This window comes from Pezoporus occidentalis, unplaced genomic scaffold (assembly GCF_034315485.1).
Source record: "Pezoporus occidentalis ecotype Australia unplaced genomic scaffold, CSIRO_AGI_Poc_V1 ctg46, whole genome shotgun sequence".
NCBI classification, from domain to species: domain Eukaryota; kingdom Metazoa; phylum Chordata; class Aves; order Psittaciformes; family Psittacidae; genus Pezoporus; species Pezoporus occidentalis.
This window is the reverse complement of record NW_026915791.1, coordinates 154455-168590: the sequence shown is the minus strand read 5'-3', so window position 1 is coordinate 168590 and position 14136 is coordinate 154455. Positions and strand designations below refer to the sequence as shown.

General features: G+C 44.2%; 1 protein-coding gene across 3 annotated transcripts in view; it reads right to left on the bottom strand.

Annotated features, from left to right (window-relative positions):
• MAP4K5 (mitogen-activated protein kinase kinase kinase kinase 5) overlaps positions 1 to 14136 on the bottom strand; it is a 68971-nt gene that overhangs the window by 38177 nt on the left and 16658 nt on the right. For all 3 annotated transcript variants that reach the window (XM_062635605.1, XM_062635608.1, XM_062635607.1), the window contains one exon: positions 10358 to 10415. In XM_062635605.1, the coding sequence (XP_062491589.1) occupies positions 10358 to 10415 (58 nt within the window). The remainder of the gene's footprint in view (positions 1 to 10357; positions 10416 to 14136) is intronic.

Genomic DNA, 14136 nt, shown 5'->3' with positions numbered 1-14136 from the left:
CCAGGTAGACTCTGTTGCATCCACTGTTTTATGGGATGCTGAAAGATAACAAGCAGGGTCACACCATCACTGATGAGACTGAATGCTCTCACTGTAACTATAAAACCTGCCCACCTCAGTAAGAGAAGCAACTATTGCCTCTGTGGAGACCAGTCCTCAGATGTTTTTTATTTCAACAACCTGAATCCCTGAACAAGGAGAGAAAGCCCCATGGGAGTGACAACCTGGCAAAATCTATTCATCCCAGTATATAAACTCCACAGCCAATCAATATCCACAGGTCATCAACTCTTCTGTGCTGACTTTCAGACATGCCCATGCTCACCACTTCTCAATCACTCACCCCAGACCACTCTCCTGAACCTCATGAGTGTTCATTCTCTGCTGACAAAAGGGACAGCTTTCCCAATAGAATCACAGAATAATTAGGGTTGGAAAGGACCTTAAGATCATCTAGTTCCAACCCCCCTGCCATGGGCAGGGACACCTCATGCTAAATCATATCACCCAAGGCCTCGTCCAACCTGGTCTTGAACACTGCCAGGGATGGAGCATTCACAACCTCCCTGGGCAACCTATTCCAGTGCCTCACCATCCTAACAGGAAAGATCTTCTTCCTTATATCCAATCTAAACTTCCCCTATTTAAGTTTTAACCTGTTACCCCTTGTCCTATCACTACAGTCTCTAATGAAGAGTCCCTCCCCAGCATCCCTATAGGCCCCCTTCAGATACTGGAAGGCTGCTATGAGGTCTCCACGCAGCCTTCTCTTCATGCTGAACAGCCCCAACTTTCTCAGCCTGTCTTCACACTGGAGGTGCTCCAGTCCCCTGATCATCCTCGTGGCCCTTCTCTGGACTTGTTCCAACAGTTCCATGTCCTTTTTATGTTGAGGACACCAGAACTGCACACAATACTCCAGGTGAGGTCTCACAAGAGCAGAGTAGAGGGGCAGGATCACCTCCTTTGACCTGCTGGTCATGCTCCTTTTGATGCAGCCCAGGATATGGTTGGCTTTCTGGGCTGCAAGCACACACTGAAGCCTGCCCATGTTCATTTTCTCATCAACCAACACCCCCAAGTCCTTCTCCACAGGGCTGCTCTGAATCTCTTCTCTGCCCAACCTGTAGCTGTGCCTGGGATTGCTCCCACCCAGGTGGAGGACCTTGCACTTGGCATGGTTAAACTTCATGAGGTTGGCATCAGCCCACACCTCATAAGCATGTCAAGGTCCCTCTGGATGGCATTCCTTCCCTCCAGCGTATCAACCGAACCACACAGCTTGGTGTCATTGGCAAACTTGCTGATGGCGCACTCAATCCCACTGTCCATGTCAGTGACAAAGATGTTGAACAAGACCGGTCCCAACACCGATCCCTGAGGGACACCACTCGTTACTGGTCTCCAGCCGGACATTGAGCCATTGACCACAACTCTTTGTGTGTGGCCATCCAGCCAGTTCTTTATCCAACGAGTGGTCCATCCATCAAATTGATCTCTCCAATTTAGAGACAAGGATGTTGTGTGGGACAGTGTCGAACGCTTTACACAAGTCCAGGTAGATGACATCAACTGCTCTACCCCTGTCCATCAGTTCTGTAGCCCCATCATAGAAGGCCACCAATTTGGTCAGGCAGGATTTCCCCTTAGTGAAGCCATGCTGGCTGTCACCAAGCACCTTGTCGATTTTCGTGTGCCTCAGCATGCCTTCCAGGAGAATCTGCTCCAAGATTTTGCCAGGCACAGAGGTGAGACTGACTGCTCTGTAATTCCCTGGGTCATCCATTTTCCCCTTCTTGAAAATGGGGGTTATATTTCCCTTTTTCCAGTTGTCGGGAACTTTACCTGACTGCCATGATTTCTCAAATACGATGGCCAGTGGCTTAGCAACTTCATTTGCCAGCTCCTTCAGGACCTGCGGATGGATTTCATCAGGACCCATGGACTTGTGCACGTTCAGATTTTTAAGATGGTCTCGAACCAGTTCCTCTCCTACAGTGGGCCCAAGGTCTTCATTCTCACAGTCCCTGCGTCTGCCTTCCAAGACTTGGGTGGTGTGGTCAGAGCCTTTGCCAGTGAAGACTGAGGCAAAGAAGTCCGAGGCAAAGAAGTCATTCAGAACCTCAGCCTTCTCCAAATCCTGTGTAGCCAGTTCTCCTGAGAGCTTCCTAAGGGGGCCTACATTCTCCCTAGTCTGTTTTTATTTGCTGTGTACTTGTAGAATCCCTTCCTGTTATCCTTAACATCCTTAGCAAAGTTTAATTCTAACTGGGCCTTAGCTTTCCTAACCTGGTCCCTAGCTTCCCAGACAACATCCCTGTACTCTTCCCAGGCCGCCTGTCCTTGTTTCCACCTTTTATAAGTCTCTTTATTCCTTTGAATTTTTCTCAGCAGCTCCTTATCCATCCAAGGAGGTCTCCTGGCCCTCCTGCTGCACTTCCTTCTGGTTGGGATGCAACACTCCTAAGCTTGTAGCAGGTGATCCTTGAATATCAACCAACAGTCTTAGGCCCCTCTGCCCTCTAGGGCTGTATCCCATGGAACCTTACTAAGCAGGTTCCTGAAGAGGTCAAAGTCTGCTCTCTCGAAGTCCAGGGCAGTGAGCTTCCTGCACGCTCTTCTCACTGTCCTGAGGATCTCAAATTCAAGCATCTCGTGATCGCTGCATCCAAGGCTGCCCTGGAGCATCACATTTCCAACCAGCCCTTCCCTGTTGGTGAGCACGAGGTCAAGCATGGCACCTCTCCTTGTCGGCTCCTCTGTTACTTGCAGAAGGAAGTTGTCTTCCAAACAATTGAAGAACCTCCTGGATTGCTTGTGCGGGGCAGTACCGTCCCTCCAACAGATGTCAGGGTGGTTGAAGTCACCCATGAGAACAAGGGGCTGTAAGCGTGAGGCTGTTCCTATCTGTCTATGGAGTGCTTCATCCACAGGTTCTCCTTGATCAGGTGGTCTGTAACAGATCCTCACAGTAATGTCTCCCATAGCTATATTCCCTTTAACCCTGACCCACAAACTCTCTGTGGACTGCTCACCTGTCCACAGACAGAGTTCCATACTCTCCAGCCTATCCCTAACATAAAGGGCAACTCCCCCAGGCTTTTGTTAAGACTGGTGCTTTGCTGCTGGTCTTTCCCACTACCCTCATTAAGTCCCAAGATACTTTCTAATCTCCATTTAGAGAGCCTGACACACAATATGACTATCAGGATGCAAGGCATTATTGTAGCATCCTATCCCATAGCTCTGACACATACACAAATCCTTTCTTCACCACCCTGCACTGCTCTTTACCAACCATTTTGAAAACCAAGAACAACCTTCTTTAAGAAAGGGAATAATTTAAACTGCAGTCAAGCATCCAGGCTGTTTTATCCACACCCCTTTTCTCAGGATCTAAGGAAAGCTGCAGTGTGACAGAAAGAATTTAGATTCCCCAAACTTGAAACTCAGAAACTTGATTCCAAGCAGGAAACAGCTATTTGGAAACAATTATGTCTCCACCAGCAAATTTTACTGCCAGGCATTTAGCTGCCAACTGCTAACCGCCAATGGTACTGATTATCTCTCCCCGATATAAAAACACTATGGATTGCGATGCAGCCCGCATTAAGTAGCACACAAGACCAGATCTCAAGAAGCTAATGTAATTAAAATGCTGGGCACTCTACATTAGAAGACCATGCTGTCTCTGTTTTGCTTTGTGTATGTTTCAAAGGCAGGCTGAGCAGCTGTGCAAGTTGGTGGCAGTACCACTCAGGACATGACATTGCACAAGCAGGGGATGCCCAGGCTCTAATAGCTCTGGCACACTTGGAAGCTTAGGCGTTCAGCCCTGGCTAACTCCTAGACAGATGCAGCAGCAGTGTTATGAGCCACCTCTCCCAAGAAAACAGTGCTGGTGTCCCCTGGGGTTATGGTGATGCCAGCATGATGCCACAGGAGGCGACAGCCAGAAAAGGAGCAAAGGAATGAGAAGTGAGGGCTTCTGGTAGCCACTTTATGCTCAGTGCATAAAGCCTGTGTCTATTTAAACTGTCATGTACAAGGGCCACAATCCCAAGCCCAACCAGGTTACACACCATAAGGCAGCAAAGATATAAGCAGTACTAAGAAGTTATTTTCATATATTTTCAACCCCAGGTGCTGCCAACAACAGTTCAACCCCTGCAGACTTAGTTTAAATAAGCCACAGGCTTATTCTTCTCCATAGCACATATCATGTCTAGGGAATTTATTATACAGAGAATAAGGCTGCATTGCTGTAGTACTCTTCTTCAGTCCCCAAAATGCTCTGGACTGATAGTGCAGTTCCCCTGTTCTGCTGTTGTGGTCCAGAACAGACAGACGCTCATTGCAGCCTGACTAAGCCCTGCAGCTCTGCTCCTATGTGGAACACAAACCTCCGCATCTAAATCAAGAAGTACAAAACAAGCGTAACGAACCAGACCTGGCTTTGAATGTACTGAACACAATACTACAGACCTTTGGATGACCATATGCCTTTGTATAAAACTCCTCAAACAGTTCAACGGCCAGTTTAAGATCCAACCTGAAAGAGGTAACAGGCTACTTCTGGCCTTTACAGGGATCTCGTATGGGAAACCAAACAATGGACCAGATGAAAACCTGCAACTGGATTCTTCTGTAACCTTGCAAAAGGTACAGAGCATGACAGATTACTGCCAACCCTCTGAGCATCAAAGGTTTCCGAAGGCACTATTTATCATTACAGTAGTATTTAAAATGGACATTAGTAGATATTTCGTTTATTACATTTTCCCAGGGAGAAAGTTCTGTGGCAGAAAACTACACTGGCAAATAGCTACCTCTTTGTATCGACTCCCTTCTCAATTCATCTGCTAAACCCATAGAAGGAAGTGGCTTTAGTGTTCCAGATGGTTTTGGCTTCTCTGCTGCTGAGTACAGTTGGATTAGTTTCTGAAATAGAATTGGCTCCCAAATTATTTGAAGCATTTGTACTCAGTGAATGCTGGGAAATGTCATTAGCATGCCATAATACTTTTGCCTAATGCTCTCCAAAGTCTATGCCAAAAAAAAAGTGAAAAACACTGTCTATTTTGATTCTAGCAGCACAGCTTAAGTAACTGCGGTAGCAGATCTAGCATACTGCCCAAAAATTCAAATAAATTAATGACAGTAGCCTTCTAAGTAGAGAGTTTATTTCCTTTGTCTGGAGGAGAGGCAAAGAAAGGTAACAGCAGATGAAATAAAATACATATTCACTTTGGGGTCTCAGCTGTAGTTTGGAGTCTTCTTCCCTGCCAACTCACTCGCTACCTGCAGTGGATGATGAAGTAACATAAAAGAACCACAGTTCACCCAACCATGTCAGCAGTTTTGCTAGGCCTCCCAAAACACTGCCTTCTCACTATATGCAGTTTCTTGCAGCTTTAATTCAACATATTTCTCACCTCCCCTGGGCACTCTTCGCTTCAGAGTCTTTTGTCTTCAGTTTCCAATTCCCCATCTATATATTAATCAAGTGTTGAGTCTGGAGCTCTTATAAATTTTATCTGCTAATTAAGTCCCATCTATAAACCTCCTCTTCTCCAGAAGATGTATGTAACTCACAAGGCAATTTCTCTGGTGATTAACTTAATAATTTTATTACCAATCTTTTCCTAGTTGTGCCCTATGGTCTGATAGGAGCTTGTGCTGGTACTCCAGGGGGCTGCCCTGCCCACAGGTCCACCACCGCCAGCTGCAACAGCTTCTGACATTGGCCTGTTCCAGGAATTGATGGTGCTCTGCAAGCACAGTCCTACAAAGCTATCCAAACCCCTTAAAATTAGTCAAAACACTGAAGAAGGGAGCAGCTGATTTTCTTTATTTGTTTGCTTTTAAACCTGGAAGATTCTGAGCAGCCATGTCTTCCTGCAAAGACAGCAAGCTGCTGCTCAGTCCAGTCACCCTGCCGAGGCAGTAGACATCCCAGAGATAAACAAATGCTGTAAACCTTCCTTAAAAACAAAACAAACGCCCAACAAGATCTCTGCCAAGAGGCTGTGGGTGTACATGCTATGGATGGAGATCAGGTTGGCAATGTTTAGAAAAGGATGTATTAAAAAACCCAACAAACAACGAAATAGAAGAAATCACTTCCCCATGCCAAGTCAGACCAGCAACATGATGAAACACGTAAGATATGGTCATGACTGATAATTAAAATGGGGTTTGCAGTAGTGGTGACTTTGGGCCATTCTTGTACTTTTTCACTTCCTACGTGGCACCAAGCAAAGGCAGAGGCTGCTCAGTGTCCAGCGATTCCTGCTCTTCCCTCAGCTCTAACAGCAGAAGATTTGGCCTCTGCTCCAGTCCAGTTTTCAAAGCAGTTCTTCAAATTCACAATAAAAACACACTTACTTCATGTGGATCGGGTGCAGTGACACAGACGCTTGAGGAAGCCTCTCACTACATTAGCAATAGGTTAATACCATCCCTTTTCTGCCATTAAAGCATTGCTCTGTCCCATCACAGACCTGCTGGGAGATAAACTCAGCTGCGGTTCAGCCTCCCCAGCATCACTGCCCAAGCAGTAGCCTGTTTCACACACTGCCAAGAAGGGGCTGAGGGATCCCCACTGTGGTTTCCACTGCATTTAATAGTGCCTAATTAGTCTTATCACTGCAATCCACATATACAAAACCAGCCCTGGTTTGGTAAGATTAATAGCCACAGTCACCCAAAGGCAGTGGTTTTAGCTTCTCCACTGAGCCACCCTACACTTCTTCTACCTTCCACCTTCAACAAAAACATCTTTGGCCACACAGTGAAGTAGAACACAGAACCAACCAGAATTAGAAGTTAACCCTGTACTGAGTCAGGTACAGGGCCCTTCAGCCCTGCATCCCATCTCCAACAGAGGATGCCAAGAAGTATATAAAAACAGATCACATAGGGATGCTACCCACAAACACCCTCCCCTCCTCCAGAGAATTATCACTCAGAAAAACCTCTCAGTCATAGATGGGATCTTTGTACTTAAGTCTTTCATGTATTTTTCTCTCTCACAGCATCATACAGTTGCTTTTTATACCTCTGCAATCACAACTTCATACAGATCTGGCAGAGAAAACCGCATTTCCTTGTTGCTCAGAGCCTGCCATCCGCTCACTGAGCCACAGCCACTGACATCTGAACTATGTTATGCACATGAAGCTGAATTTGCATAAGATCTGACTGACTATGGAAGATCAGAGCTACCATGGAAGCAGTGGTACCACCAGCTAGGCTACTTCTTTACACATCAGTGGAAACTTCAAGAAGGAAAAGAAAAGCTAAAGGATCGAGCTGAGCCTTTCTTCTCATTTATTCACTAGAATTTTTCAAATTTCTCCAACTGAAAAAAAAAAAAATCAGATTACAGAAACTTTAAACTGTTAAAAATAAAATAAAATAAAAAATCTAAAAAGGGCTTGGAAATTAACATATAGGCTTATGGGAAAACTTACAGCAAGCAGTCCAGAGGATAACATGCTTTTCTTGGATGTGGGAAACTCCAAATGAATTTAATTTGCTTTAAAAAAGCAACTGGCCATTACCCTCCACACCAAGGCCAGAGTCAATCTCTCGTGCTGTCTAAATCCATTCATGTTTAATTTACACTAAAAGCAAAAAGTAAACGAGAAGTTTCAGCAGAAAAAACTCTTGGAATGCCTTAGAGGTTAATAGGAAAAGCAACACCCCATGAGGAGGAAGATGCAATTGCTGGTCTTCATGGCAAGTAAAAAAACCTAAACTCCTCTTTCCCCATATCCTCTAACCACATGACAGATGGGGACTCCCACTGCCTTCCTCTCCCAGCGCTCCAGTCCCCCTGATAATCTAGCTTGAAAGGAAGAAAACAAGAGGCAGGATGAAGCCACAAAAGCACTCCATTTTAGAGATATTCCCAGCCCTTTTGGTAAAAACTACTTTGGCGAGTTAAGCCAAATTCACATGCAGCTGCTTGGCCATTTCAAAATGGCTGAAATGGCAAACAAAATATAATTGAGAAATTCCATCAAGACTCTTAACAAACATTAAGGATTTTTTGGAAGACAGAAACCCCCAACTGTAAAGACATTACTACTCTTCCCTCAAAGTTTCCATCTGGGATTTCACAACCAGGAAATACGGGGTGAGGCACATGGCATTAAGCATTGATCCTCCTGTCAAAGGTTTGAAAATTATTCAAGGATAACAGACATGTCAGAAAAATTTAACTGGCCTAGAAGTCAGCTGAAGAACACTAAAATTTTATGAAAAATGAACACTTACTGGTATTTAAAAGCAGTCTTCTCTGAATCTTTATTCATAAAAATTTTAAATTACTCAATTTCTAAGACTGACTCTCCGATCAATCTCCAATACACCACTCACTGGTTGGAGAGTCCTCAGTGGGAGAGGAGCTTGTCAGATGTATTGGGTAAGCCCTCTAGAATTTGAAAAGCTCTGCTAGCTTGCATTTAACAGAAAGCTGGAAGAACTACAAAATACAACAGTAGGATGGGCAGAGCCATCTCTCAGGGCTCAGCTCCTCAGTGATACACATTTGGAGAGACTGGGAGGAGAAAGGGCAGCCTTTCTACTTATCAAGGACCTACAGATATCAGCAACCCCCCGATGCCTCTGAGTGACTGAACAGAACCAAGCAATGGCAAGCAAATGAAAACATATTTTCCTAAGCCTGAAAGAGGAAGGCAGGACACCCGCTTCACCTGCTAGCAGTGTACTGACAACGAGCTCCCCACTGAAACGGCAGTCTTTTAATACATGAATAGATGCTGGTATTCAGGGACTGGAGACATTTCAGCGCTGGTCATCAAAACCCCAAACTGCAGAAGTGAGGTTGGCAGGGACCTCCAGAGGTCTCTGGTCCAATTTTCTGCTCCAAGCAGGACTAACCACAGAGTCAGGTCACATTGCTCAAGGCCTTGCCCAGGCAACTTCAGAAGATCTTTAAGGATGCAGATGCCACCACCTCGCTGGGCCCTGTCACAGAGCATGAACGCTCTCCTGTGAAGAGTTTTCCCCACATCCAGCTGGACTCTCCCTCAGTGCAAAGAGTACTGGTTAACTCTCATCCCTTCTTCACTGGGCACTCCTGATGAAAGTCTGGCTGCAGCTTCTATGCCAGTCCACCATGGAGGACAGTGGTTAGATGCCTCCTCAGCCTTCGTATCCCCAGACTAAAAACCACTCTGCCAGCCTCTCCTACATCACATGTCTTTATAGATTCTCCTCCATTTTTCCTGCTTAAATAGTCTGTATTTATTCCCTGCAACATTCCAGTCATGGAAACTATCTCATTGTGTCTCCATAAATTCTACTGCTTTCTTATTGTCTCTTAATTGCTTCATAGGCTTCAGGTGTCAGTCCACAAGCACTCATGCAAGTGCAAGCATTCACAAGGGGAGTCTGTGCCTGGGAGACAGGATCCTGAACAGACACAGCACAGCAAGCCACTACCAGAGAGACACTAAAATGGCAAAGAGATACAGAAGAGGACTACACTAAGGAGGAAAAGTATGCCACTGACCAAGTAACGAGAGATTATTTCTTTGAATAAATACAAAATCCTTAGGTGGGACCAAGTTATGACTGAGGACATAAAAAGCTCCTCTCCTCATCTTTACTGAGGACAATTTCTTCTTTCAACACTATAAAATTATAGAACGGTTTGGATTGGAAGGGACTTTAAAGATCATCCAGTTCCAACCCCCTGCCATGGGCAGGGACACTTTCCACTAGACCAGGATGCTTAAAGCCTTGTCCAGCCTAGCCTTGAACACTTTCAGGGATGGGACATGGACTCAGATTATGCTTCTGCTCAGCAAATCTCTTGAGCAGCAAGCGAGCATCTCCAGCTTTTAGAAGTGGCAGAAAATGCATGGGGAAATGACAGCATGAGCCATTCTCCTTCCTCAGCACAGGTTAGAGGAAATACGGCACATTACAAAGCACAGGGCTCTGTTTTTCACAGTGCATCTTTGGTGGGCAGTAGCATCATTAGCTGGTCCCTTCCCCCTTTCAAGTCACACAACTGCCTACTGCTTCAGAGCTCACAATTTACCATCTGTTCTTAATCTTCTTTTTGTACAAACAACACACTGCAACTACAACATCTTTTTATGCAACAATCGATAAGGCAGATAAGACCAAACAAGGAAATGGGCAGCAGGACGCAGCCAAAAGTAATGGTACATCCTGCAGTGCTTCCTGTCATCTAACCACTGAAACTACAGAAAAACCCAAACACTCTTTTGTCTGGAGCTTCACAACCATGTGAAAATAAACATATGGAAAAAATGAAAATGCAATTCAAAAATACAGGAAAGAATGTAAAACTTACCAGGCTCTAACTTGATTATTTTTACAGCAGCCAGTTCTCCTGTATGAAGATTTCTAGCCTGAAATAAGAGAGTTAAATCATATTTAATCACACTGCAAAGACACCTCACAGAGTCTTACAAACTGTGAAAAGATACGTTATGATGTCATGTGTTACACATATGGCACAATGCAATTAGGTGAGAGCAACCTCGGTGAGGATTGTCTGGTTTTGGTATTAGCACTGTACTGATCCATGTGGAGCTGTGAAGTGTTAGGGAGAGTTTGAGGTTTTAAAAAACCCCAGATACCTGACAGCAAATCGGAGTTCATGCCTCTCAAACACCATTTTTAACGGATGTTGAAACTGAGAAGTTACTGCCATCCATGCTCACTGAGGTGGTAAAAAAGCACATTGCAGCAATACAGACTGTCGGCATATGGAGCATGCAATGCTCAACCACCCATCTCCTCGTGCTAAACCTCAGTGTGCTCTGAAAGCGGAACAGGTAGGTGGAGGGGCAGTGAGAATCACTGCAGATGCAGCATGGATGAGTCACAGCTCCCTGAGAACAGCTTAACTCTGAAAACAAACTCCTGCCAGCAGACCCTGACAGAGGTGAGTGGTCCCCATGACCCTCTAGAATAAGGGGTAGGGAGCTCCAATGACCTTGACACAGTATGCTGTCCTCTCTTGGTACACTGTAAGTTTCACACTGAGAATTCAGTTCTGGAGGAAAATGTTACAGATACCTCAGATTCAGAAAGTTTAAAGAGGGGATTTCATCAACACTTGTAACTCTAGTAAAATGAGCTTTAAATCACTTGGGCATCATCACCAATGCTAAACTGCATTATTTTTGACACACAACTTGATCTAATTAGGCACTGTGGCATTCCGCATTTCCTGATCATCTAGGAGTTACAGGACTCTAAACTAAACTCTTTCATTCTCACCCTGACAAACATGCAGAGTCTTCCGAATGTATGAAATCTGGTTAAGAGGTAGATTATAGAAAACCAAGGGAAAACTGGGCTAGGTGAAACTGATTTTGGGCAGTTACTTAAGACAAGGATGCAAACCAAATTTGACCCTGTGGACTGAAGTGAAGGAAGCCACTACAGAACAAACCACTCTTGTGTATGGACAAGAAGTCATCTTCATTTAACAACAGGTAAAGCAAGAACCTGAAAGATGAACCCCTCAGTTTTGTCAACACTTAGTCAAGCTTACAAATCAGGAAAGGCTTTCCAGCCAGGAAAAAACAAACCAACACCAACAGTAATTGGCCTTTAAAAGTCCTGTAGTGCTCAGCCAAGTGATGGGTGTCAAAATGCATGCCAAAGATACCAACTATGACTCAACTGAAGTCAAAGAAAACCTGAAACAACTGTATAATAAAACCAGACATTTGAAGCAACAGACCAAATCACTGAACACAGAAACAGAAATCTGCTAACTAGAAAGGAAACCCTGACCACTTCTTAAAGTACCTTCCTACTAGAAGTGTTTTTAGACCATGGCAAAATCATCAGTATCCTTCAACATCCAGAAGAAGCATGCATCCGAGCATGGGCAAAGGATTAGGACCTCTCTGGTACTGCTACACCTGACAATACCATTATGAAACATTTGTTACTGTAAGGGACCAAGCACATACCCTACCTTGGTGAACCCAGAGAACCTCCACTATCCATGCTTCTATTCACAAGCAGCTTAACTGTTCAGATAAAGAAGACTGCACGGTTTCTAGAAGATCAGCTTCATTTCTTTAGTACAAAGACTGTATTCCTTCCAGATATATTCCTTCCTTTTCCATATAAGCAATAACTGCCACTGCTACTGTTATGCTGAAGCCTGAAGGAATGGATGTAGTCTGCCAAAGGTCTTTGGTACACAGACTGCTTGGCAGGGATTTAAAGGTTGAGGCCAGAGGAGATCACTGCAATTACTGGCTCTCAGCTCTCACACTTGATAGGCCACAGAGGCTGACCAAATTGCATCCTGCTGCTTTCTAATATTACCATTAAGTTCTTGCATATAATCTATAGCCTGGACATGGGCTATTTTGGGTTTCAACCATTGAATTTTGCTGGAACACAAATCTCTTCACCAAGTTGGTATTTATGAACTAAACACATCAAGTTATCTGAATCACTTGCCCTAAGACTGGTTTTCTGGTTCTACAGTATAATCTTCCAACTGAACACATTCTTGAGTTGATGACACCAAGACCACACACACTAATTAACTCCTATCATGCCAGCATAAAAGGCAAAACTTCTGAGTATTTCATGATACTCAGTGTCCTTGTTTGGATGCTCAGAAATACAGGAACTGTATTAGATCTTCAGTCCAGACAGTCGTATTTCAAGCATGCTGCAAATGACCCAAACTGCTTTCCAAGAGACATCACCTGCCCACAAATGTCACTGATGGCTTTTGCTCCTTCATCTCAGAAACACCAGCTTTACACAAGTACACACATACCTCTCTGCTCTAACTCTTGTTTTTTAAACTTTTCTCTTACACACCTTTGTCAGCTGAGAACTTGATCAATAATTACTGTTATCTTGCACATCATTAAAAATGTAAGGAGGTGAGGGCTAAAAACTGGTCCTCTGTGGTAGACATGTAGATGTGAGAACTGTCACATAAGGATTCCTCAAATCATTTTGAGACATTAGTTGAAGACATTCTCAACTGATTTCCGATGGGTGGCTACAATACTACTATTTTAGGAAAGGATTGTGTAGTATCAAGGAAGTCATGGACAAAAATGCACTACATCAACATTGCTGGCTTCGTGAATCAAACCTGAAATTTTACTACAAATATCCAAATGAAACTGGGGGGGGGGGGGGGGGGGGAACAATAACAACAACAACAAAAACCTTCATAATTTCCCTGATGTGAAGAATTAGTTAATGATCTACCAATTTGTTTTACTGAGAATACTACTTTATGGGAGAGAGGGAAACTGACGTAAAGGTGAGAAATTATAGCTCTCCTAGTCAACTTGTTTACATTTTTAAAGCCCAACAGCAAAATAATCTGCCCCCTTCCTGTCTCCTGAAGCTTCCTCAGTATTTCGAGTCTTCATTCAAAATTAGCTGAAACCAGCCAGCAGTTAGGGGATGCCTGCATGTAATCCAGACCTGGCAATTAACAAGTGTAGCTTGCTGTAGACCAACACATGTTCTTCCAACCCAGGCACAATGTCAGTTGCGTGTCCCAATACCACACTCATAAAATGAGAGATGGACTATTAGTAGGACTGGGGTTTTGAGGATTTTTATGATACTACAACAAAAGAAGTCATCAGGTTTCTCCACTGAGACTTAGCTTTCTTCTCAGAACTGTATCAAAATGCTGTTGTGGGACGGAGGCATGCAACATGACACCTGTGCCAATCCCTGTGTAAAATGCTTCCCACTGCATACCCAAACAATTAACAGAAGTAAAGACGTTTTAGGTAGGACATTTTCTGTAGGCAATGACCAGAAATAACCCATAAATCTGCTTTCAGAACCAGTCAGGCACTCCGCAGTTTTGTTTTATTTATTTTTAAGAGTGCAAGCCAAACAGTTCAACCCCAGGAGATCTACAGTCCTAAGCCATGTGAGATGGTCAAAAACTGGAGAATCGTTTCACTTGGATGCTGGAATCTACGTTTATGTGCTCAGTCTCTTTGTCCAGCCACTTTCCCCTTCAACACTGAGGAAGAGAAGGAGATTTAGACTACAGTACCACTCTCTCCGCCTCCAAGTTAGTATTTTCAAGTTCCATGATGAAATCCC